Source organism: Narcine bancroftii, chromosome 2 (assembly GCF_036971445.1).
Source record: "Narcine bancroftii isolate sNarBan1 chromosome 2, sNarBan1.hap1, whole genome shotgun sequence".
NCBI classification, from domain to species: domain Eukaryota; kingdom Metazoa; phylum Chordata; class Chondrichthyes; order Torpediniformes; family Narcinidae; genus Narcine; species Narcine bancroftii.
Genome location: NC_091470.1, coordinates 147,891,554 through 147,917,438, shown reverse-complemented (window position 1 = coordinate 147,917,438; position 25,885 = coordinate 147,891,554). Strand labels below are relative to the sequence as shown.

The 25,885-nt window shown below is 41.4% G+C and overlaps 2 protein-coding genes and 1 long non-coding RNA gene across 4 annotated transcripts in view; 2 read left to right on the top strand and 1 right to left on the bottom strand.

The window, feature by feature from the left end:
- espn (espin) overlaps positions 1-25,885 on the top strand; it is a 116,022-nt gene that overhangs the window by 86,313 nt on the left and 3,824 nt on the right. For both annotated transcript variants that reach the window (XM_069918503.1, XM_069918502.1), the window contains 2 exons: positions 4,857-4,993; positions 5,086-5,289. In XM_069918503.1, the coding sequence (XP_069774604.1) occupies positions 4,857-4,993; positions 5,086-5,289 (341 nt within the window). The remainder of the gene's footprint in view (positions 1-4,856; positions 4,994-5,085; positions 5,290-25,885) is intronic.
- Positions 7,362-25,766, bottom strand: LOC138754350 (uncharacterized). Its single transcript, XR_011351685.1, has 4 exons — positions 25,511-25,766; positions 11,369-11,493; positions 8,641-8,767; positions 7,362-7,465 (listed from the first exon to the last, which is right to left on the bottom strand). It is a non-coding gene; the product is annotated as an uncharacterized lncRNA (long non-coding RNA).
- LOC138752215 (espin-like protein) lies at positions 15,390-19,726 on the top strand. Its single transcript, XM_069915203.1, has 4 exons — positions 15,390-15,416; positions 15,687-15,818; positions 17,927-19,550; positions 19,632-19,726. The coding sequence occupies exons 1-4, from the start codon at positions 15,390-15,392 to the stop codon at positions 19,724-19,726; spliced, it is 1,878 nt and encodes a 625-aa protein (XP_069771304.1).

Here is a 25,885-nt window from a genome sequence, read left to right as displayed (position 1 = left end):
TCATTCACTTCCTGAATTTTAAGATGCTGCAATGGGATTTCAACTTGTGTCTCTGAATCATCAATCCAATAGTGAAAGATTTCCTGCAAAGTAGCAAAGCTACTGAATCCTCATATCCATTCAATATCCATTGAATTGTACTTAAATGTATTTCATTTTTCTTTCTGGCTGGTGTACAGGCAACCTCAGCTATAACTTGTCTTGGTGCCACAATAAAGTGGTATATCTGTAGAAGGTTGGCTCAAAGCTTCAACTGTCCAGGTCAAATCACCTCTAATCTCCCACATAAATCTTTATCCGGGCAGTGACCATCGGCTCTCAAATGGGTACATGAGAACTGCCAGGCATACAAATATCCGAAACACAAGGGTTTTGGGTGTATTTAAGACAGAAATTGATAGGTATCTGAATAGTCAGGGTATCAATGGTTATGGAGAGAAGGCAGAGGAGTGGGGCTGAGTGGAAGAAGGGCAGAGTGGACTTGATGGGCTGAATGATCTAGTTTTGCTCCTTCATCTTATGGTCTTATAAGAAATTGGAGCAGGGCTATCCCATTTGGTCCATCGAGTCTGCTCCACCATCCAATAAGATCATGGCCTATTTGGCCAGTGACTCAGCTCTACTTGCCCACCTTTTCCTATAATTCTTAATCCCCTTACTCTGCAAAACTCAATCTGACTGTGTCTTAAATATATTTAATGAGGCAGCCCCTACTGCTTCCTTGGGCAGAGAATTCACTACTCTCTAGGAAAAGCATTTCCTCCTCATCTCCATCTTAAATCTCTTCCGAATCTTAAGTCTATGTCTCCTAGTTCTACTCTCACCTACCAACTTTCTTGCCTCCATCTTGCCTATTCTTTTTTAAAAAAAAAATTATATGCTTGTATAAGATTCTTGATTGTTCTGAAGTCTACATTTCAACCACTTAAAATGTTGTCCAATGTAATCCTATTGGAGTTGCTGGCTACCTCCAATGTTTAGTCTCCTCGTTAGTTTTCAATAGACCATGAAGAAAGTACTCAGTGGTTGGAATTATCAGTCGAACTGCCTTTTTCCTTCCAAGCGCTCTCTACTCTTCACAAGTCCAGGATTGCTCAGCTATTTTTAATGTCAATAAAACTACTCAAAATGGTGTCATCCAGAGAGGCGCAGGTCAGAATTGAACTGAAGATATCCTAGCAGTGTGGGATATAGGATGACACCCGCTGATGAGGAGGAGTTGCAAGAGCTGTGGGGAGGAGGGGATGTTTAAATCCTTGTTTGTTTACTGCAGAATACTCCCGAGACCATCGGGACCCTGATCCATTTTGCCAAAACTAAATGGATCTGCCTCCACAGAGCTATTTACTTTGGACACACCTGTCAGAGGTAATGTACGCATAATTTATACAACAGCTTAGCTCCACTAGAAGCTGGCAGCTTATTCAATGCCTGTTCCAATTACTGTTGATTCCAAATAGATTGGATCATAAACCTGCACCTAATGACTTCTCTTGTTCCTCTGGGTGTTGTGTTAGTTATATGGATGATAGCTCAGCTCTGTAGACATCCACCTATTATTGCAACGTATGAGCCTGTCTAGAAACTGCTTAAACACTGAGCTGACCATTGAAAAATCAATCTGCAGGCAAGGTATTTGACGATGTGTATAGATGGGGGTTTATTTGGATTGTGATGGCAAGTTGCATTGTGTTTCTAAAAATCTACTTGTGAAACAAAACCATAACCTCTTGCCTTTTAATATGGTTATTTTGAAAGTCTAATGACAGGATTTGTTAACTATTTCGAACCCTTCCTTAATTTCTATTAGGTTGCTCAGATGACAGTTTCTTGTTTCACACTTTCTGTCACGCAGGAAGCTATCATTTCTGAACTAATGGTGGTTTAAATTTGCTGCTTTTGCCAGAAGGCTTCCTCATGTTATTGAGCTTTGGATGGATTGTGATGAAGGCTTGTACTGAGTCAGGTACTGGAGGCTGCCCTTTAGCAGTTAACAGCTCATTAAAAGCCATAGATTGAATGACCAATGACCTCTTTGCTAAATAATTTGCTGATTTTTTTTTAGTAAAGGCTATGCATTTTAAATGGATTAGTCCCTTTATTTACACGATCAAACCAGGATTTCAACCTATCCGCTTTATAAATGTGTGTAGTTGCCATTAAGGACTGTATTAACTATGCAGTGTCGATGAGACTACTTGCTTTGCACTATTTATTCCTGCTGCTTACACAGATTAATATAAAATCCTGAATAGTTAAATAAAGGAAGTAACTAGGACTGGAGGGATCAAGTAATAAGAAGAGACTGGAGAGGCAGGGGCTATTTCTCGATGGAGGAGCTCTAGGCAGCAACTATTGACTGTAGTGTACCACTGGCAGGGCTCATGCCTCAAGGTTCCTAACCCACCCTCTGTGGCAGGGTACACAATGGCTGGCAGTGATGCCTCCATTGAGTGACGGTCAACAGCTATGTACTGGGAAAAGCATCTCCTGGTGAGGTCTCGAAGGCATCTGAACAGTTTGTAGTAGGTTTTGGATCTGACCATGGAGATCGCTCATGTCCGCAGCCTCCTGCTCAGACATGAATGGAACAAAGCTGCGTGCCTCCCATTGCACAGCGAGTATTCGCCAACAGCTGAAAGTTACTGCCGTTCAGGGAGGGAGACAAGATGTGCATGACCAGTGATGTCATGAGGCGCTTGCATGATGTCAGAGGAACATCAAATGTGCCAACGTGTATTTTGCACAAAAGCGACCGATCCAGTTGCTCAATCGATGCAACCTGACCTGGATTAAATCACATGTATGCACAACTGGATCATACAAAACAGACACGTTGATCCACTTTCCAGCATTTAGAAAAGGTTCAGTGGAGAAAAGATTTAGGAAATATGATTTAGTTTCAATATAATGGAAGGTAGCAGCAAAAAGGCATTCATTTCAGACTGAATATCCACACAGATAAATTTCATGCATTCAGGACAAGGTAAGATATTAAGTTTTTGACTGGATTTGTCAAACCAATTACAGAAGAGCAGTTAAAATCATCAAAGAGTAATAGAGAAAAGAGTTCAGTTCTCTCGAATTACTTGGAGAGTATCAGGAAGATGATTTAAGATTTACTCAGAATAGAAGAGTTATCAATGCATGTGTAATTTTTTGGAGGAAGTTTGGAAGTTGAATGTAACTTTGGAGAAGGACTGCAGGCCTTACCCTCGGGTTTGGAGGTGTGTGCGTGTGGGTGGTGGGAGGATGGGGGGGTGTAGGAGATTCCTGCTGGTTGAACTGGGACATAAAAATACAAAACACTTCAGGCCTGATTATTTTCTCAGACATTTTGATCATGGCACAAATCAGTGATTGAAAGGGGTATTCAAATTAATCTCATCAAGTTTTACTGCCTCTGCTCCTGGTCTGCTGAGTGTATGATTCATATTGAGGGGGTGAGCACTGACTTTGTCAGGAGAATTTACTGATGGTGATGGCGTTTGTCACTGACATTCCCACTTCGGCTTCGGATGGTGGAGAGTCTGTGTAGAAATGAATGTTCTCATAAAGGTTAAGTAAAATCTCAGTTGCCACTTGCTTACACTCCAACATTGCATGAATTAGATTTGCTCCCAGGGCCAGTTTGCTTCCATCCTCTGGAGATGTAGCAGCCAGAACAAAATTGGTACAGGTTGTATTACCACCCCTGGCTTTGGCTGCAGACACCTTTCCCTCCCAGAATCTCTCCAACTTTCCCTCCTCTTATGGTTTTGTTTTGCAAGTAGATTTTTAGAAATACAATGCAACTTGACATCAGGTTCTCATTTCCAAACATCCCATTAGTAATTCAGTTGAGAGGTGATTACAGAAGTCCCCATCTCCTGTGTGGTGGTGAGGACCCTATTCCATGACCTATCCCCACAGGATCTTGGAGGGGGCTGGACCCAGCTTCAACACAACCCTTGGCACCTTGTCTTGTATCTTGGAGTGTGCAACGTCCTGGCCTTGTTCACAACACCCACATCCCAAGAGTGAATTAAAAGGACAGAGTATGACGAGGGGTTCAGCCCTTTGCTTGCAGCAACTCGTGTGTTCTCATACAGTATATGTGACACGCAAGTCCTCTGGAGAACTCCAGCTTATTTAAACCCACATGATTTGCATTCCTGACAGTTGATTTCAAATCTCTGAAAATTTATAAATTGGAACTATATTTCAAAAAATAAAGTTTGTCGTCCATCCCCCACTTGGTGATGAGGAGGTGGCGGCCGGGGGAGAGAACCTCCTAAATGAGGGATCCCAACAGGAAGTGGAGCCAACAGATGGAGGATCTTAATGATTTTAATAATTTACCCATTATTTTGGCATTGGTGCAGCAATTCCATCATGTGATTCCACATTTATGTGGAGAATGTGGTCAAATTGTTGGGTAAATTGATCATTAAATTCAATCCAAACTTATCTCGATGATCTTGGAAGTTTCTGTTTTTCCCTTCCAACCTCTACCTCACTCCCTCCCCTTCAGGTCATTTTACCACCACTGAAAGATCTGGGACTATCTTGAGCCCAGATTGGCCATGGGTTTGTACCTTTTTATTGAAAGCTAAAGCTTTCTCTCTACCTCTCTATCCCCTCACCACCTCCTGCCTCCTGCCACCAGATCTAAAACACAACTCTCTCTCTCTCCTCTCCTCCACACCTCTACACAGGGACCCAACCTCTATCGTGTGTGCGTTTGTCTCTGTCTCTGTCTCTCTCTCTCTCTCTCTCACACACACACTGTTTATAAATAAGGTAATATATTTTGAAATAAAAGGTTCTGAACAGTATCTGCTGTTCATCTAAGACGACTTATCTGATGCACACAGGTACAAAGTCTTTCAATATGATGTCCCCTACTGGAGATAATGCTGAGTTACTGGCTGAGATCAAAGCTGGGAAAAATCTGAAACCAACAGCTCAGAGCAAGGGGAGCACTGTGGTCTTTTCAAACTCTGGAAACGTTGTGAGTATCCCTGGGATATAAAGCAACCATTGTTGAATTTGAAAGCCCAACTCCTCACCAAACTTTTCCCTGCTCTTTTTCTTACACTGCAGCCTGAAAGTATGAAGCATAAGGGAGCGAGCCCGACAGAAACGTGTGCGAATGGAGTTGCATCAGCGCAGACCACTGTGGCTGATGCTGAGTCGCTCGTACCCACTCACGATGAGCAGGGAGCTCCCATCCCGGAGTGGAAGAGGCAAGTGATGGTGAGGAAACTCCAGGCCAAGATCCAGGAAGAGGAAGAACAGAAGCGAAAAGTGAGTTTTAAGAAATAACTCCACCTTTACAGTACATTCATGGTTAAATGCCCTCTCTGCTATGTTTTTGATAACCTTAAAGATTCGAGAAACCAAAGTTTCATTTCATTGCTGGCACCAAAAGAGAGTTGAAATTAAAGACCATTGTGGAGGGGGCAAACCTGTCTGAAGTGAAATCTTGCCACAATTATGCCAAGTAAACTCATACAGACGTCTAATGGTTGCTTTATTGCTGTTGCACATTGTATTCATGTTTCCTTACAATATACAGAGGAAGCCATCTAACCTGTCAAGGATATGTCAGCTCTCAGAACAAGCCCATCAGTTCCAATTACATGTGAAGAAGTTCATTGAAAGTTTTAAATGGGGATAGATTATTTTGCCAACACCTGCTTGTGTCAACCTTTTCTGCGTTTCATGTTTCTTAACACTTTTATCTGCCTTGTTCCCAGAAAGCCTCAACTTTAAAAAAAAATTAACAATGTAGCATGGTAGAAGCTCATTCCGGACCATGAAACCCATGCCATCCAATTAACCTATCAACCCCACAGGTTTTGGAGGGTGGGATGAAACTTGAGCACCCTGAGGAAACCCACGCAGGTCACGGAGAGAATGTGCAAACTCCTTCGAGCACCGGATTCAAATCCAGGTCTCTGGTGCTGCAATAGCATTACACTAACCGTGCTGCCCACTCCTTTATTTCAGTCCAAATTAACATTGCCACTACTTCAGACAGAAGCACTTACCCTGGAATTAATCTCTGCAGTGAAACACGAAAGTCTGCAGATGCTGTTATTGTAATAAAAGCACAGAAATGCTGGAGGATCTCAGCCAGTCTCATATAGTCCATAGGAGGTAAAGGTATATTACTGACATTTCGGGCCTGAGCCCTTCTTCAAGGTTCAACCTTGAAGACAGGCTCGGGCTGAAACATTGTTAATGTATACTTATCTCCTCTGGACGCTGTGAGACCTGCTGAGCTCCTCCAGCATTTCTGTAAGTTGATCTATGCATCTTTGCAACTCTCTTTGTGGGAAGACGATTCTCCCAAATCTGATACCTTTGAAAGGTGGTAAAAGAATCAAAGGTAATTCATGAACAAAAGGATAAATGTGAAAATTGCAGTGCAAGTGATTAGCTTTTTCCACAGATCCAGCACACTTCCAATGGATCTGATTTCTGCTTACTGCTCGTTCAGCATAGAATGAACTTGGGCAATCACATCCTTCCTGAGTGCTATATTTCCAATCTCTCGATTTTAGATTCTGCTTGTAATACCAACCTGCGACTTGTTTGAGAGTCTACATGGTGTGCCCCATCCATGAGTTCTTTCTTATAGCCCTTGGTCTGTCTCCGTTGTTGATGGCAGAGGTGATTCTGTGTTCACCCTGTCTGCAAGGTTCCCCGCAAATTATCTGTGGGGTTTGTGATCCCAAACCAAGTCCAAAACTCAGGAAAATACTACCACGTTAACTAGTCTGTGAAGAGAGTTTATTAGGTGAGGTTATGAATACCTCAGTTGGAAAACAAAATCCCAAAACAAATAAATCAATAATACTCAGGACATTTACATCTAATGATGGTTCAGGGTAAAACCAAAATCAGCCAGTCATGCAAAACTTCTTCTTTAGAGCTGACACAATCCTCCCCCACACACTATCGTTTTACCAAAGCTTTACAGGAAATTGTGGCCCAATGAACTGTTCTTATTCTACAGATTTATTTACAAGATGGCTTCTTAGTGGAATTATAACACTTCTCTACCACAATCCTTCTCCAATTTAATCAGTATAATTGCCACAGAAGTCCAAATGTGCGTCATTTTGCTTTCTAGCTAATGCAATAAATAAAAAAAACTTCATATTATTTGCAAACTATCATCTGGACTGACCATAAATGTATGCACCGTAAGGGTATCTAGGGAGAATCGGTTTGTTGAAGCTTGCTTGGCATAACTGGTTGCGATTACAAATTGGAATGCTTTGTATTGAGTAATATTTCAGTGATGAGACATCTGAAATATCAAACTTTAAGAATTTAAGAGACGGAAGCAGGAGGGGGACTTACCTCCTCTGGATGCTGCGAGACCTGCTGAGTTCCTCCAGCATTTCTGTAAATTGATCTATGCATCTTTGCAACTCTCTTTGTGGGAAGACGATTCTCCCAAATCTGATACCTTTGAAAGGTGGTAAAAGAATCAAAGGTAATTCATGAAAAAAGGATAAATGTGAAAATTGCAGGGCGATTGAATAAGAGCAAGTCAAAAATTGGATTAGCTTTTTCCACAGATCCAGCACACGTCCAATGGATCTGATTTCTGCTTACTGCTCATTCAGCATAGAATGAACTTGGGCAATCACATCCTTCCTGAGTGCTATATTTCCAATCTCTCGATTGTAGATTCTGCTTGTAATACCAACCTGCAACTTGTTTGAGAGTCTACATGGTGTGCCCCGTCCATGAGTTCTTTCTTATAGCCCTTGGTCTGTCTCCATTGTTGATGGCAGCGGTGATTCTGTGTTCACCCTGCCTGCAAGGTTCCCTGCAAATTATCTGTGGGGCTTGTGATCTCAAACCAAGTCCAAAACTCAGGAAAATACTACCACGTTAACTAGTCTGTGATGAGAGTTTATTAGGTCCAGTCTGTTCCATCATTCAATGAGATCATGGCAATAAGAAGCTTGGCCTCAACATCATTTTCCTGTCTCTCAATAGCCTCCACTGTAGCCCAACTATCTATTTTATGTCTTGTGTTAAATGAACCTCACAAATTTCAGGATGAATTTACTTGCATTGTGTTCCAGTTATAAATTATTGATATTCAGCTTTCTCAGGATATATATTGCACCAGCTGTAATTCTGTGACATAACCCTGCCATACATAGTGTCTTTCTAAAAGGATCGTTTAGGAAACTAACCTCAAAAGCAATGTTTAAAAATCATTCAAATAAAATAAATTCCTCAGGGTCTGATGGATCTAACGTGTTGATCAAAACGTACAATGCTTCTAAGTTAGAAGTGTAATAAAACGCTTGGTCGATATATAGTAGATGTAAGAATGTGATTTTTTTTTTGCTTTCATGATTTGCAATGTGAGAAATTACAGACAAAGTTCTCAGCAGCTTTCACAATATCCTTTGGGACTATTACAAAGCCTTGATAGCCACTCTATCTTGACACAACCCAGGAGTTAACACAGTAATGTGTTTACTCCCACCCTCAAGCTGATTAAACTGAAGTATACCTGGACTAAGTTTAATCTAAAAAAAATCCAAGCAATATCTACTGGAATTTGAGCAGCAAACACATCAGCATTTATAGGACATCAATTTGCAAAGGAAATAGACTTACCTGTGATTGGTAATTATGACTTCTTGCCGGTGAAACAGTAGACAACAACTGCATCTTGTGGTGTTTGGCAGATGAACGCTAGTGAAAGCAGAGAATGCTAAAGAGCTCAACAGGTCAAGCAGCATCTCTTGAAAGAAAGGTAAAGGTTTCATGTCAAAGACCATTACTTCCTCAGACTTGAAACATTAACTTTTCATATGTTTATTTAAAAAAATTTCAGACATACAGCATGGTAACAGGCCCTTTTGGCCCTCGAGCCCATGCCACCCAATTACATCCACTTGACCTACAACCCCTTGGACATTTTAAACAGTGGGAGGAGACTGGACCCCCCCCCTCCCCCAGGGATAACCCACGCAGACACTGGGAGAACGTACAAACTGCATACTGACAGCACAGGATTCGAACCCAGGTCCCAATCGCTGGCTCTGCAACAATGTTGCACTGACCATTACTCCAACTGTGCTGTCCCCCTCTCCTTTTTCTCTCCACAGATGCTGCCTGAACTGCTGAGCATTTCCAGCAGTTTCTGGTTTTTTATTTCAGATTTCCAGCACCTAAAGGTTTTTGATTTTTACCAGTTGAATTTACTCTTGGGTGATGTAAATATGTTTTGTCTTGAAGCTTTTGGTGGAATGCAATGTACAAGGTTGCATTACAAAAGGGATAAATATTATAGTAGTTTGCTCGGGTAACAGATTGTATTGCTGTAGAAATGTTTGTTAGAGAGATTAAATGTGCAATGTTTTAGGTTCTTTTGTATTGCTGTTTGCACAAATGATAGGGCTGTGAAACGAGACGTCCATTATTGAAGGTAGTAACTCGCATTTTATCTGGTTAAAAAAAATGGATCAAGTGTTACCACATGGTACACTCCGTTTTAAATGTACACAAATTATATTCATGATAACGCTCAAGGTTCAATCTATAAAACATGTCCATGTAAAGTGTGGATTGAAAATTATTTTATAGTTATTGATAGAATCTTTGTGTCAGGTAACACAACGTGGAAACAACCCCTTCAGCCCATTGAGTCTGCACCATCAGGGCTACACATTAATTCTGCTCTTTATTTTGGGTAGAGTTAATTCCCTTTAGATTTTCCAATGCAAAGAATCACAGAAAGTCAGGAAATATACCAGATTTATGAGACAACAACAATTAATATATTGTCTGAAACATTGTACAATGTCCATATGCACCATAATTCTTACTTGCTGCAGTTGACAACAAGTTAGAAATGTAGCCCTGACAGGTATTTTGGGGTGATCATTTCTTCTGAAAGATCATTGGCTTCAGAGCAAAGGATTTCTGTCTGGAGGGCTTGCACAAGGAGCTCTGGGATTTCATCAGATTTTTGTCCAACTGTAGTTGCCTTCATAATTTTTCTCCTATATCAGGCTATCTTTGTTGATCTGTATTTGTAGAAAATGCTTTATCCAATGGATAGGTGGCTGTGGATTTCTTCAGGAATTATTACCAAGGTTCTGAGAAATACGCTAATATCTGAAATAATGTCGGCAGGGGATCCCAGCAAGAGGGTTAATGTCAGTAGGGGGTCCTGGGGGGAGGGTTAACGTCTGCAGGAGATCCCAGGGAGAGAATGAACATTTACAGGGTATCCTAGGGTGAGCAGTAACATTTGCAGAGAATCTCAGGATAAGTGCATATGACTTAAGACCTTTACATCTATCTGGGGGCACCTGGGATTCACAAAGGTTCCCATTCTGAATGGTTTTGAAACCACTGATCTATAATCAGATTGGATGGCGACTAAAAACACAGAAACCAGGGAGAAGCTCAGCTATCCTTTCCAGCATCAAAAAAAAACAAAGATATATTGCTGACATTTCGGGCCTGAATAGGGAATAAGAAGAATGGCCCAGAAGCAGGAAATCTCAGTGCTGGCTGGGGAAGGAATCCAGACCAACAAAAGGTGTTAAATGGATATGATAGGGACTAGGTAAGAATAAAGGAGGCACGGAAAAGGGAGAGAAACAGAGGTGGAGGAAGGTGACGGGGAAGTAGTGAAGGTGGGGGAGGGTTTAACGAAAGCCAGAGAAGTCGATATTAATGGAGGGGGCCTGGTCGGAAGATGAGATGTTGCTCCTCCAATTTGAGGGTGGTCTCTGTCTGGCAGTGCATGAGACCATGGACAGACATGTCAGTATGGGATGGGGAATTAAAATGGCCACTGGGAGACTAAAACAAATGCCTGTGCACTTGAAACTAGTTCTGGTAAAGGTAAAATTATTTTATTTGCCAGAGATATATCCAGTATGAGAAATAAGCGCACATTTAGAAGCAATGGTCAAATTTCCTCTTTGGTTCATGTGCTTCATGGCCTTCACTGCAAAATTTCATTGGCTTGAACAACAAGCTTGCAAATACTTTAAAGAGTTAGTATAAAAAATGGTTTAGTCGTCGAAATAAAATCCTCTTTCATCTCAGAAGCTCTTCAGGAAGTCCAGCAGAGAGAATGAGCCTGATCTGAATCCTATCTTAGATATCATCAAGGAAATGATGTGAATGAAAACAGATATTGAAGACAATAGCCTTGGGAATGGCACCAGGTCATCCTGGGTGCTGGCTTGGTCGCTGATGTTGGTCCAGCTGTTTTTGCTTAATTTAATTAATGATAGCACCTGAGCTACAGTATGTTTTTGTGGAAACTCAGCAAGCAACAGAAGTGAAAACAATGCACTCAGCTACAACAATAACAACTTACATTTGTATGGCACTTTTAGCAGGATAAAGTGCCCTGAGGTTTTTAATTCATATTCCTTTTTCCGACCAGTTGCTGGGCAGTAGGCTTGTCACTGGGCTAGTATGATGGTGGGAGATCCAAATCAACTGAAATGATAGAAATTTTGAAAGTCACATGTCACCCCAGCAATTAAACAAAAAAACTGAATGTGGACAAAGATTTTATTGTCCAACTATTAGCATTTCAGTTCATTCCCTGAAAACCCAAAAGACCGGAAATCTGAACTAAAGACAGAAAATTCTGGAAACATTCAGGCCAAAGACATTGAATTAGAATGGGAAAAGAGAGAAAACAAATTAGCTTCAGGTGAGAAAGGGTAGGGAGGGTCAAGAAGGTCAAAGGGTGAGGCCAGGGTTGCAGTGAGGATAAGCTGGCACAACAGCATTTTATGTATTATTTGTAACTTATTCCACGTTCATCCAGATCCGTTTTGATTTTCTGGAGCACTTTCTTTCACATTTTATCCCTTTACCTCCTCATGGTGTTCATTGAATTAGATATACAGTAAAACCCTGTTATGCAGTATTAAACCAAATGGCAGCTTCAAGCAACTGGAAATTTCAGTTATCCAGCATCTACTAATTCTCAGAGGTGCTGGATAGCAAGGGGGTTTGAGCACTAGGACTGAATGATGGTTTTATTATTGTGTGTAAATCCAATGGGTTGCATCGGCCTACATCTGTGGCAGGTGCTCAGGCACATGTATGTGTTCATTGGGAAACCAATGAAAGTAACAAGGAGCATTTATCTTCAATCCCCAGATTAATGTAATGCTGATCAACTGCTAAACAAACCAGATCAGTGGTCAAGTTCAATTCTCCAGGAAGTCATTGATCACCATGAGATACATAATCCTCCACCCATACTTTTCTCCTTTAACGTATCTCTTTGTGTGTTTAATTTTGAATATTTTATTTTTTTAAAAATTAATAGAAACATAGAAAATAGGTGTAGGAGTAGGCCATTTGGCCCTTCAAGCCTGCACCGCCATTCATTTTGATCATGGCTGATCATCCACTCAGTACCCTGTTCCAGCTCTCTCTCCATACCCCCTGATCCCCCTAGTCACAAGTATTAAATCTAACTCGCTCTTAAATATAGCTATGGAACTGGCCTCAATCACTTCCTGTGGCAGAGAATTCCATAAATTCACCACCCTCTGAGTGAAAAAATTCTTCCTCATCTCAGTCCTAGAGGACTTCCCCTTTATCCTTAAACTGTGACCCCTGGTTCTAGACTTGCTCAACATTGGGAACAATCTTCCTGCATCTAGCCTGTCAAATCCCTTAAGAATTTTGAACGTTTCTATTAAATCTCCTCTTAATCATCTAAACTCCAGCGAGTACAAGCCCAGTCATTCTAGCCTTAGTTGATATGAAAGTCCCGCCATCCCTGGTATCAATCTGGTAAACCTTTTCTGCACTCTCTCCATGGCAATGATGTCCTTCCTCAGATAAGGAGACCAAAACAGAATACAATACTCCAGGTGAGGTCTGACCAAGGCCCTACACAACTGCATCAATACCTCTCTGCTCCTGAACTCGAATCCTTTTGATATGAACGCCAACATACCATTCACCTTTTTTACTGCTTGCTGCACCTGCCTGCCCACTTTTAATGACCGATGCACAGCGACACCCAGGTCTCTTTTCCTAAAATTGGATACCATTGAGATAGTACTCAGCCCTCCCATTCTTTCCTCCAAAGTGGATAACCACACATTTATCCACATTATATTGCATCTGCCATGCATTTGCCCACTCACCCAACCTGTCCAAGTCACCCTGCACCCTCTTAACAGCCTCTACACAGCTTACAATCCCACCCAGCTTCGTGTCGTCTGCAAACTTGGAAATGCTGATTTCTATTTCCTCATCTAAATCATTAATATATATTGTAAATAACTGGGGTCCTAGCACTGAGCCCTGTGGTACCCCACTAGTAACTGACTACCATTCTGAAAAGTACCCGTTTATTCCTACTCTTTGCTTCCTATCTGTCAACCAATTCTCTATCCACCTCAATACCATATCCCTTATACTGTGTGCCTTAAGTTTGTATAGTAATCTCCTGTGTGGGACCTTATCCAAAGCCTTCTGAAAATCCAGGTAAACCACATCTACTGGTTCTCCCCTATCCACTCTACTAGTTACATCCTCAAAAAATTCAATAAGATTAGTCAGACACGATTTTCCCTTCATAAAACCATGCTGTAATTTACATGTAATTAATAAATAAGTGTCTAAAGAAATTTTCATTCGTTACGTGATGGTTATAAACCCTCCCCTTCCCTCCCCCCTCATAATGAATAATATAAATGTATATAAAGAATTATATATAGTTTAGAAAGAAGGAAAAGAGAAAGAAACAAAGCATCATGAATTGCCCGGAGTATCGCCCCCCCCCCCCCCCCCCCCTCCACCCAACACACTGGAACTCAACAGATTTTATATGATAATTTTTATTTTAAGGAAGATGGTTGAGACAGGTCTTAAGAGGCTGAAAGAACATTTCTACATATTTATACATAAAATTTGTGTACACAGGCTCCAAATTCTCAAAAAAATAGGACATTTATTTCTCAAATTGTATGTAATTGTCTCTAAAGGAATTCAGCTTTGAATTTCTGTAAGCATCTCCCCATATCTAAGTATTTGCCCAAGTATTTAATAAACTGCCCTAACAGCATGTGTGGCTGAGATTCATTGTTCTCTGAAATGCCTTGGACATTCCAAGGCTGCACGAGCAATATAAATGCTTGGGTGTCGTTGCAGGTGAGAGCCGAGAGTGCTGTAGTGGTGTCAGAGAGCTTAGGGAGCATGGTTGGAAGTGCGGGTGAAATTCTGGCTGTTGGTTTGGCCTTGCACAGTGGGTAAGGGCATAGATGGACCGGAGGAGGAGAGGATACAAGTTGTAGAGTGAACAGTCATCCACATGGCTGAGAACTGAAAGCAAGAAGGGGAGGTGGAGTGATGTAGCAGCAAAACTGGGGATGGAAGTTAGGATGGCCTGAACAGTTAGACTGGCTGAAGAGACCAGGTTTCGATGAAGGGTCGCAATCACTCAGATGAGGTAGAAATATTATTTGTGTTCCTTCTTAGTGATTCTTTTTTTTTAATTAATTGTGAATAAGGTTTATTTTCAGATCAGAAAACTGTCATGAGATTTGCTACCCACATCAACCTTACAGGCAAAAATTCCAGTCTTACCACCCTCTGAGTGTAGTGATTCTTTATGTTTTTTCTAACAGGGCCATTAAACTAGAAGATCCTTGTGCTGTTAAATATTCATGGGTGGGGAGCTCTGAAACTTGCACTAAAATTCACCTCTCCTTAAAAATCGAATTTGTGTTTTCATTCCCAACATGGGAGAGTTTAGAACTAAAGGACCCCTCTTTAGAACAGAGATGAGGAGAAATTTCTTCAGCCAGAGGATGGTTTGTCTGAGACCATGGAGACCATGTCATTGGGTAGTTTTAAAGCAGAGGTTGATGGATTCCTGATTGATAAGGTTATGGGGAGAAAGGAGAGTGGGGTTGAGACAGATTTGGCATCAGAACGAGTCTAATCGAGGGGCATTAGGGTAACCACAGGGGACACCAACTCACTCACCGGGGTAGGTGGAGCCATACCTGGCATGAACCTCCTCCGTGCGTTGCGCTGTCACCCTTCCCCCTCCCTCCAACGTAACAAACACGTGTGCTTATAGCATGTGGATACAAAACCACGTGAAACTAGTGCGGGTGGGTGGGGGGCACAAAAACTCATCTGCGAATGCCCACCCCCATGATGCTGAGCGTGGGTGGAGAGGAAAAGTACTTAAGCCATGGACTAATTCTGCCCCTATGCCTGATGGGATCATTGCATTACCTGCACTAGCTTCACGTGGTTTCGCATCCACGTGCTATAAGCACGTGTTTTTGTTACATTGGAGGGAGGGGGAAGTGTGACAGCGCAACGCACGGAGGAGGTTCATGCCAGGTATGGCTCCACCATCCCCCCCTACTCCGGTGAGCGAGTTTTCCAATGTCAGTATGTAACTAGCTGTGCCATGGCTTGTGAGTTTCTAAACACCCTTATAGCAGAAGTTTTCCTCCTTAACTTACTTTTATATTTTACTGGCATTTCATTGAAAGTAGCTCAAAGAAAAGTAAAAGAGCAAGGCTGCATGTGAATTTGTCCCACTTTGGCATGTTAACATCCATCAAAACAATACAGTGCAAAGAAAAGGAGATTAAATATTTGATGATTTTTCTCACAGATTAAATTCTTGGAGACAGGTCAATCCTGACAATTCTAAGGCTTTTGGCAGGGATTTCAAAGCAGCAGATGAGAGCCTGGGAAAGTGCAGATCAGGTTACATTCCACTCTTGTTCATTGTCTGCTTCATATTATCTTTCCAGGTGCAAGGAGTAATTTAAAAAAAATATATAAATTTAGATATTCAGTGCAGTAACAGGCCATTTTGGCCCATGAGTCAGTGCCGCCAAATTTACACCCCTTTAACCTACATCCCCGGTGGGAGGAGACCGGAGCAAACCCACACAGACACGGGGAGAATGTACCAACTCCTTACAGTGTGGAATTCGAACCCCAATCTGGTCCTGATCACTGCCGCTGTGGAGGCATTGTGCTAACCGTTACGTCAACAGCGCCGCCTCGAAGTAATATTCAGGCACTTGTTTTCTTGATGATTTGAAAAATACCTTGTGTGTTGGCATTGCATGAGTTTGATGGTTTGATGCTCTTTGGAGTGTTGTTGAAATAAAGCTGCAGTATCCATTTTATATTGTTGTACAAATGCCCTTTCAACCTTCTCTTCCTTATGTGGTTCCTCCATGATTATGAAGGCCCCAGGCACAAGTAGAATCAAGTACATGCAGTGAAAAATGAAACTAACCAATGAAACAGAACTAGAAAGTGGAAAAGTTCAAATTTATTGTCATGACATCACGTACAACCCTGAGGTTCGTTTTCCTGTAGGCCTGGCAGTTATCGGTCGTGTAAACTGTACTTGAGAAAGATATACATACAAAAGAGAGAAATGCAAACAAAGGAAGAAATGTAAAGGATATAGGAAGGTGCAACACAATGAGATTTGCTTTGATTTATATCATAAAAGACTGTCCACAAGTTTCTTACTCATCAGTTTGAATACCCATATTATATTTACTTTTAAGGTTTAAAACTCTGGGCTGGATACCCAGAGCTTTGTCTATTAGAAATGGACAATTTCCTGAGATCTCATTTCAGAATAATGGGTGCGAAACAGATTTGCTTTGATTCTACCTTTCTGGATCCTGGAGGTTCTGGGCTTTTATTGGACTTGTGTTGTTAGGCTTACGTCGAAGGGAGACTGAAGGCAGTGAAATATCACATGTAGATCTGTGTGTTTCCTTTTGCCCACAAGAAGGGTCATATGAGGCTCTATAACCATACTTGGAAACGTTATCAGACGGGCAACTCTGAAAACTCCTGTTACAAATCTGTTAAGCTTACGGACTAGGTGAAGGAATTGTTGATTCAGCGACAGGTCCCAACTGATTTATAAGCTACTATTTAATTCTGCCTCTGAATCCCCAAAGGTCATTACCCACACATTGCATTCCAATACTGTGACTGCATTTCATCCTTCCATGTCTTTATGTGAGTTATAAAACGCTGATATTTATGATGGAACATCCTTAGGACCTATTGCGAACAAGAGTAGTTCTGGGTGATTCTTGGTGGAATGGCTATGATAGCATCTATCATTTTGATGTTAGTAAATACAGTGAGATACTGGAGGAACTCAGCCGGTCTTTTCACCATCTATAGGAGACAAAGATATATTGCAGATGTTTCAGGCCTGAGCCCTTCTTCAGAAAAGGCAAAAGCAGGATCTATCAGAGAGTCTCAGAATTCAAACAAGGGAGGAATCCAGACCAACAAAAGGTGTTAATTGAATATGACAAGGGACTAGGTGAGAATAAGAAATGCCCTAAATTCAAATTGTGTTGTTCTGAAAAGGAGTGAATTTAAAATTCACCTCATGGACCCTCATTTCTTTATACACATTGTTTGAATGTATTTCCTTCAGCTTTTGGCATTCTTTGAATTAATTTGCTCTATTTGCCACCTGCCAAATTAAAATAGTACAGTATGGTTGCACATTAATACAGGAATACAAAACGGGTACTGCAACTTTCAATGGTTTTACATGGTAAGTGGTGCAAGGAACATTTATCACCAGTTGAGTATCAAAGTTTGGTTCTGCTGTTGGAAAATTAATTCAAAGTGAATGAGATTGCAATCTGAGCATCAGTTCACTCAATACAAAGATAAGTTGACCTACCGTAATGTTCAAAGAACTGTACATAATTTGAAAGGTAAATTAACTCACAAAAACTAAATATGCAAACTAGAATCCGATATAAAAGTGTTGCACCACTAACCCTGTGGAAGGTTATCAGTGGAAGAGAAATTAGGTCTCTCATTTGCTCAGAGAAATATTTTTCCCCTGTGTTTTCTCCTGAGGTAGTCTCACGACAGTAACTATTACCAGCCCGAAGGGTGGAGATACTCCCATGCACACAATGCTATTCTGGGACCATTTGGAGAACTCATGACAGAAGACGATATAATCCGTATAGAAAAGCAAATTGAAAATCTCCAAGTCATGCACAAGGTCCAGAAAGTGGAGACGGAACTGGAACGCCTGGAGCTTGAGCTCCAGCAACTGCTACCCGTGTCTGCTGCATTAACGCACGAGCATTTCACTGTGAACCCAAAGCAGGTCCATGGCCAGGCTGAAGACCTGCCTGCCTGGTGCAGCAAGATTTCAATCCTCTTGAAAAGTATGGCCATCTTGCTGGCCACTTTAGGAGGGAAGGAGGTCGACATTTTTGATGCAATGCCTTCATCTGACCAGCGCAAGGCTTCAGTCAAAGAGACAAATGTGCACATAGGAAGGTCACAGTCGTTCAGTTCAACGAGGGAGGAGGTGCAGAAAGAAATCCTGCAATGTGGTGTGTCTGTCAAAAATATAAAGGCAAACTACGAGCTACATATGCAATCAAAAATGACTAATGATACACAGCCCAGGGTTTACAAAAGGAAACGATCTTTGCCTGTTGGACCTCATGGCATGGAAACCAATCTGGAAGACCCCCATAGTTTTTGTACCAGTGCATCTCAAAGCACCGAGTCAGAATGCAGTGTGCAACAACAGTATCAAGGCAAGCAGGGGTCAGGGATTGTGGAAGAACCATTAATTGTCCCAGTGCATGTGCCATTGTTGTATTCTGGTTCCACAAATATTTTCAAGAATGACGTGGACCAATGTTTAACTGTATGTGATGAGACTTTATTCAGTCAAGACCTCACAACCAGAAGTCTCCCTGTTCAAACAGACCTCAGTTATGTGCAGCAGTATATAGACATGAGGAAGGAACGAATTGTGTTCCTCTTCCTCGAACACTGGAAGAAATGGACATTTATAGAATCTTTCCGGCACCACCAAATGAGGTCAAATATTTCCAGTGCTCTAACAGAGGATTTTGAGGACATTCAGCACCACAAAGGGGATTTGTATAATACTTTGGAGTTAGAGTCGGAAATGATGAAAGGAAGAAATGATGATGATCGGCTACTCTACTTCATGAAGCAGAGACAAGTGGTTGGAAAGCTGATAGGCCATTGGAGGACAATTATCTCCCAGGTTCCAACTCGACAAATCAGACGATTGAGTCGACATCACATGATATATTGGCCAGAGCATTTCCTGCCTTATGTTAATGGTGCACCTGTTGATTACAACACCTTGAGCCTTGATCTTTTCATGCTTGGGTATTTCCAATTGCTGGAAATGAGCATGACTCGGGCGGAACGGAAATTTCGGCACATCCTTTGCTATGAGATGTTTGACCACCTGGGTAGTCACCGATGGGAGCTGATTCGCAAATTTCACAGAGTGGTTATGGAAGAGATCGAGTCTGGAAAGCGAGATTGGAGCGACGGGTTTGAAGATATTAAGCATCGGTTTTTTGGAGATAGACTTGAGACAGCTAGCACTCAGCAGCACGGGGCAACTCCTGAGAAGAAGCCAACAGAGATAAAGACAGCAGAAGTATCTCGACAGGAGTCGTTCATGAGTAATTCAAACAGTTTGCCAGTCAGCGATAACACTGGAGATGAACAGATGGAAAGAGGCAAAACTAGAAAACAGTCCATTCAACTCATCTCAGAACTTGGTGAATTCTGTAACAAAGAGATATGCCAATATATTGATCGAAGTTTTTCATTCTGGAAGGAGAAAGAAGCAGAGTTATTTGATATTTAAACTGATAAATTAGTGGTTTGGCTTGAATCTGGTAGCTCACCAGGTAACTTGTAAAGGGCAGGTGATTTTTCAAGAATGGGAGATTAGATGAATGGTAGAAATTCTCTGGAATGTTTGGAGATTATCTTCGAACCAGTTTGAAGACAGGAACTAGAGGGCCATTCAGTCCCCCATGTCTGCTCCACCATATAAGAAAATGTAGGTGATCTTAGACATCAGAGTCACTGACTTGTAATAACCTCACTAACTCCAGTAACCCTTAATATTTAAATATCTACTCAGGAACCCAGCTTCTGCAAACCAGAGCTTTACTACGCTCTGGCTAAAAGAATCTCTTTCTCATGAATCACTGATCCCTTACTGTGAGACTGTGACGCTAGTCCTGGAACAATCCGATTATCAGTGGCCAAGAATGAGATGCTTTAGGGCACACCATCTCCAACTATTTATTGATTTGCAGCAGATTACCTGGCTACATTGAGTTAAGTTATAAAAATATATTCTAACTGTTACAAAGTTTTTGTTTTTCCTTTTGAGTATAAACAGACAGTGATTTTAACTCCATTCTAAGACACAAAATGAAAGATATAGTGAAGTTCACATTGTGTGGATAAATCAAATACCAGAGGTAAAATATAAAGGTTTGATTTCACCAAAAGTATAGAAAGCCTCTGTCTCTGAAACATAAATCACACCCTAAAACTGTCATACAAATACACTTTGTTCTTGGTTTGGAATTTCCCAGGCAACCAGTTTTGCAGGTGTTCTAATCCATTACCAACCCAACTAATTCTCCAGTTTATCTCAATGACTTGGCTTCACAGATGGGTATAGTGAAACTGTGAGTCTCGGACTGCCTTCCTCTCTTTGATCTGCTTTGATTGCAAACAGGTAACTAGATGAGGTCAGAAACAAACGATGCGCAGTTATTTATTCTTGTCTCGTTTCGATGTCTTGCAGGAATCGACCAACTTGTCAAAGCCTACAAAACAAGGAGAATTGGTCCCTGCATAAGAGAGGGGAGCATGGGGGGGAGGGTGGAGATGAGAAGAATTTTGAGGGAAAGGAAACCAATAAAGTGTAAAAAGAGCATTAATGCAACTATTGCAACATAAATTAGACCACTTTGCAAATGCTCAATGTTCCTCTACAAGTCTTAGAATTTTTACAGCTGGGAAGCAGTGAGAGCGGATCCCACAGAAAGAATATTCCTTCACAAGTTCCTTGGCCCTGCTTTTCACTCCTTGCTTCTTTCCCACTCCTGGCTTGTCCACTCCTTACTTCTGACACCATTGCTGAAGTTTGTATTGGAGAGCCCTGGGTAAATGGAGTAATAAACGAGAAGCCTCCTGTGTTTGCATTCAGCGCCTGCCTTGTGTTGTACCTTTTTGCATGCTTGCTTTTATTTTAACGAAGAGATTTAGAGAAAGTAATGCCTTTGGTTGTCAGCATCCAATATTAGTCTCTGGTTGGCTGCTCTCGGCATTCTTCATTATATTGAATAGAGCTGAATGTGCAAGGTGAAGATAACCAATGGACAATGTTCTTACACTAACAGCGAGAGACAAATGATTGCCCTGGAGAGATTTGCTTTCAAATCATAATTTGACTGTAAATTTATTCTGATTTTAAACAGAGTTAAGTATTTTGAATTGCAATGAAGTTTGCTTTATCTTGATCTCTTTATTTGCAAGGTTGACCTTTGATTAATATTTTAAATATGTATTATGTTTGAGTTTATGAAAATATGACATATGGAAATATAAAGTTGGGATTGTTAATGTGTGTCAAGTGTAGGATTAAGTGTATAATTTCTCTGATTGAACTTGATTTTACGCAGATTCCCTTTGATCAAAAGCAAATACGTACGAGTGAGGAATAAAAAAAAATCACTTTGAGCCTTATAAAGATGTATGGACTATGTTTTTAGTTAGGTTTTGTGGGGTTTAGATACAAAGGTACAAAAACACTTGATGTAGGAAAACTATTTCATTACATTGAAGATGTTCTGTTGTTACAGAATGGGAAGATCATTAGTTGGTTTGCATTTGTCCTCACTCAATGCCCTCAAACACTTGCATTCATTTCATTACGTTAATCAGTTCAGAGTCAAACTCACTATTTGGAGTCTTCACTCTAGTACAGGCAACCAGAGAGTCAAAGCATCACTGCTGCCAATAACTGGCTCAATAACTCCCTCAATAACTGGCTTGGTTTACACAATGCTCTGACGATGGATGGTCCTTGTTGCTTTTGTGGGCAGCTGCTTCCAAAGATTGACAATGTGTAAGGTCCAGGGGCTGCAAATCCTGGGGAGAGATTGGGCACAATAAATGCTTTTTCTAACAACCCACACTACTGTTAGCACTCAGGGGTGTGCTGAATTCCCTCCCTCAGAATGCCATGGTTGGCCCGATTCCCAGGCTAACCTAAAATAGAATTCACTGCCTTTCTGCTGTCACCACCTGGGAATAGGCTTGAATTCCACTGAGGCCCTTGAAACCTCCCAAGATTCATCTCGGAGCAGATTGGTTACCTTTACATAACTCCCTCCAGAGACGAAGAACAATTTATTTACTGTTTGTTTCAATCCTGGAAGGACTCTGGATTCTCTGGCAAGAGCTGGTGTGTTCTCTGCCTCTTCTGCGAACCTGCATTCTGCCCATAGTAATGAACCTCGGGCCCAGAGTATAAGACAAGGTCTCTGTCCTTGACAGAGGGTTAGGGTTAGGGTTAGGTGAGAGAGTCCCACTTGACACACCTGCAGGCTGGATTCACAGGTTCTGGCTCCCTTTCCAGACTTTGATGTTGGGAGGGAGGAATTATAAGAAAATTGCAATATTTTCCATTTTTTTGACTCTTTACCTTCAATAAAATGAATGAACATTTTCACAGAAAGAACAATTAGATCAAGAAGAATCCTGGGAGAGCAAAGATAACTATCATTTATATAGCATCTTTCACATCTTTGATGCCACTCTGCCATAGAACATTGTACTGCACAGGAACAGGGCCTTTGGCTCATAATGTCTGTGCCAAACATGATGCCAAAATTAAAATGAAACTCTGCTGCTCCCACATGATACATGTCTCTCACTTCCCAACCTATACATACATGTCTCATTCATTCAGGTGCCTTGCCATTCGGCATGGGCGATCATGTCTCTCCATCTTTCATGCTCTCTAATCCTCCAAATTGTAGTTGTACTGTTCTCCTTCAGTGAAGGCTTCATGTTCATGATCGTTCAAGGGAAAAATAATGATATCCTGTTGTCTTCTTCAGTTGCAGTGTCCATACTGTATGGGTAACCCTGGCCATGATCAGCAGATTCATCTGCCCAGTGTTTTTAGTTTTACGATCATAAATTCCAATTTGTTGAATCTGCCTGTAAAAACCATTCATTCATGTGACCTTGATTGGGAGGCTAAGGGTGACCTGTCGGCTATCAGATAGCAGGAGCGCCTTACACCTCCTTTTGCAGAGCAATTCTGTAGCACTGACATCTGTCTAAAAGCCCCTTAAATGCATCTATCAAATCTGCTTCCATCACAACTCCTGAAGCCCTGAATGCTCCAAGTGTGATTCTTAGTCTGTACTAAGAATGATCTAATCTGGATCATTCAAATTCCCAGAGCTCTTTTCACTTTTGTAGGCAGCTGCCTCCAAAGATAAACAATGTGCCAGGTCCAGGGGCTACAAATTCTGGGGAGGGATTGGGCCAAGAGAGAGCATACTAAATTTATGGTGGAGAGTTATTTCTAACAACCCACACCTGGAAATCGAACCCAATGCGTTCCTGCTGTTACCACCTGCGAATTCCCAGAGCCAGGGGAAAGGATGACCAGGCAAGAAATGGTGCATGTCTGTGATCTTGGCTCAAAAAGACAGATGTGAGGAGAAAACTTAATGTGATTGTTTCCAAATAAGAAAGTTGGGGAGAATGCCTTGTTTGGAAGATGATCTTTTTAAGGGAGAGAGATAATCAGAGTTAAAAAGATGTTATTCAAAGCAACAATAAATTTTGTTCATGATTTATGACAGGAATTGTTTGCAACAAAATAGTTGCCCTGATATATTTTTTTACTTCAATGGGACGATTTTGTTCTTGCAAAATATACTTTATTCATGATCAATACAATAGTGACTTCCTTCATTGCATCTTGTAGTTCTGCACATTACCTGACATTTCATTAATGCTATGAATGTTTCAACTTTATTCTTCCCATCAGTGATGTGCTTCCCCCTCAGATCCGAGACTGAGCTTCTCCCCCACTAATCTTCTGAGTGATGGCACTGAGTTTCATTCCATCCTTCAGTATGTCTCTCCACCTTGGAATATGTCAGAGGGCAGCATTGACTTGCACTAGAAGACCACTAGGGATCTTTCACCATTAATGAACTTTTGGAGACAGTCGATGTTTGCCTCAGTGAGCATCCTTGGGAATAGCCCACAGAGCTACACCTGCTCGGGATGAACCCTTATAAAGTCCTCTTCGACTCTTTCTTGGCAAACGCATGATCCACAGCATATTGTTTTCTGGATGTTTTGCTGTGATCTGTCACTTTACCCGGTGTAAACGTGAGCTGTAACTTTCATTTTGAAATAAAACTATCCTCTCATGTGGCCTTGACCAAGCTGCTCATGGCAGTCACTTGAGTTTTTTTTACATTGCTGCAATTCCCAGGGGAATAATTAATTATTGAAAACCCATCTTATCTTACTGTCAGTTGATCTATCAAAATGCAGTGGGGAGCTGTCCAAGTCTGGCGACTGCAGTGTGAGATTGAGTCAGTTGGTACTCACAGGACAATGGCTTATCACCAAGGTCTCAGCTTTCAGAACAACCTCATTGATGGTTAGTGCTCCTATTAATTAGGTCATTAAAAACACTGCAGAAGCTTAGCTTTCATCCATGCCTGAAAGAAAGGTACAATGGATTTGATTAAATTACATTATGTGTCCTAAACATATTTACCAAATATGTGAATGAGGTTTTAAGACATTCCTCTGTACATTCTCCATGTCAATAAGTTGTGCTTAGAACTAAAATTAAAGAAGACAGGACAGGGAGTGTGGGTGGGCAGTGGAGCAGTGAAAACAGTGTCGCAGAGAAACATACTGAAGTTTGCTGTGATTGTATTTGTTATTTCTGGTACCAATATTAATGTTAAGAGTGGTGTTCTCAAGATGCACTTGTGTTTCCAGATAAGTTTCCTAACTCTGCCACCAGCCACACCCAAAATGATTACTTGTGTGGAGTTCTTCTCACCCAATTCCAAAGCCCATGGTAGTTCTCATGTTGCAGGTATCAGAGCCAGGTTCTGAGAGGGAACTGTGGGCAAGAAGAGCTCCCAAAGGGCCTCGGGCACTGATTGTGTCAGAGGCTTGGTTCTGGAGCTTAGGTCGCCACTGGATCGATCAGGGGTCTTTGTGGGAGCGCTGGACACTCAGCTTTTCTGAAGGGACTCTCTTTTACTTTCTTTTATTGATAGGGGTGCTGGGCAAGGCTCATGCCAGACAAAAGTTAAAGTATTTACATTTTTAATGTATTATGTGACAATAAAAGGAACCTTGATAATGATTAGAGTTTGGCTGTGTTTCTGTGAGTGGTTTCGAGTTAAAATCTTGAACACAAAATGTAGCCCTAAGTTTCAGTGCTCCATTCAGGAGTATCAATGGTGTCATTTTCCAGATGGGACAATGTAACAAAACCTAGTCTACCCTCTTACGTGCACAGAAGAGACTCCAAGGCAATGTTGTCCCAGGGTCCCCACCAACTTACCCCTCAACTAAACCACCACATCAGTCTGCTGTTGAGATATTCACAACGGGCTGCAGGAGATTGGCTCGAGGTACCAGGTATTGGAACCGGGATGTGAGAGGGCGCCAAAGGTTTCCTGATCGTGTTGGAGGTTCGGATCTGAAGCTCGGGCTGCTGATGGTTTGAACGGGACTCTGTGTGGATGCAGCAGCGCTGGAGGCAAATCCATGGATACTCAGGGACTATAAGTAGACTGGGTTTTCTTTCTACAACTGTAAGAGGCACTTCAGGAAATTTTTGCCGATGGCAAATCTGTCACCTTACAGCAGGCAAAAGCAAATTCATGTAATATTACATTGTCTTTATTACATGACAATAAAGGAATCTTGGTCATCA

Bases quoted from the DNA above. Each gene is read 5' to 3' on its own strand.
- LOC138752215 (XM_069915203.1), top strand. From the start codon at position 15,390: ATGGCTCCACCATCCCCCCCTACTCCG. The intron at 15,417-15,686 runs GTGAGCGAGTTT...TCTTGGAGACAG, and splicing joins CACCATCCCCCCCTACTCCG to GTCAATCCTGACAATTCTAA. The intron at 19,551-19,631 runs GTTTGCCAGTCA...AACTCATCTCAG, and splicing joins GTTCATGAGTAATTCAAACA to AACTTGGTGAATTCTGTAAC.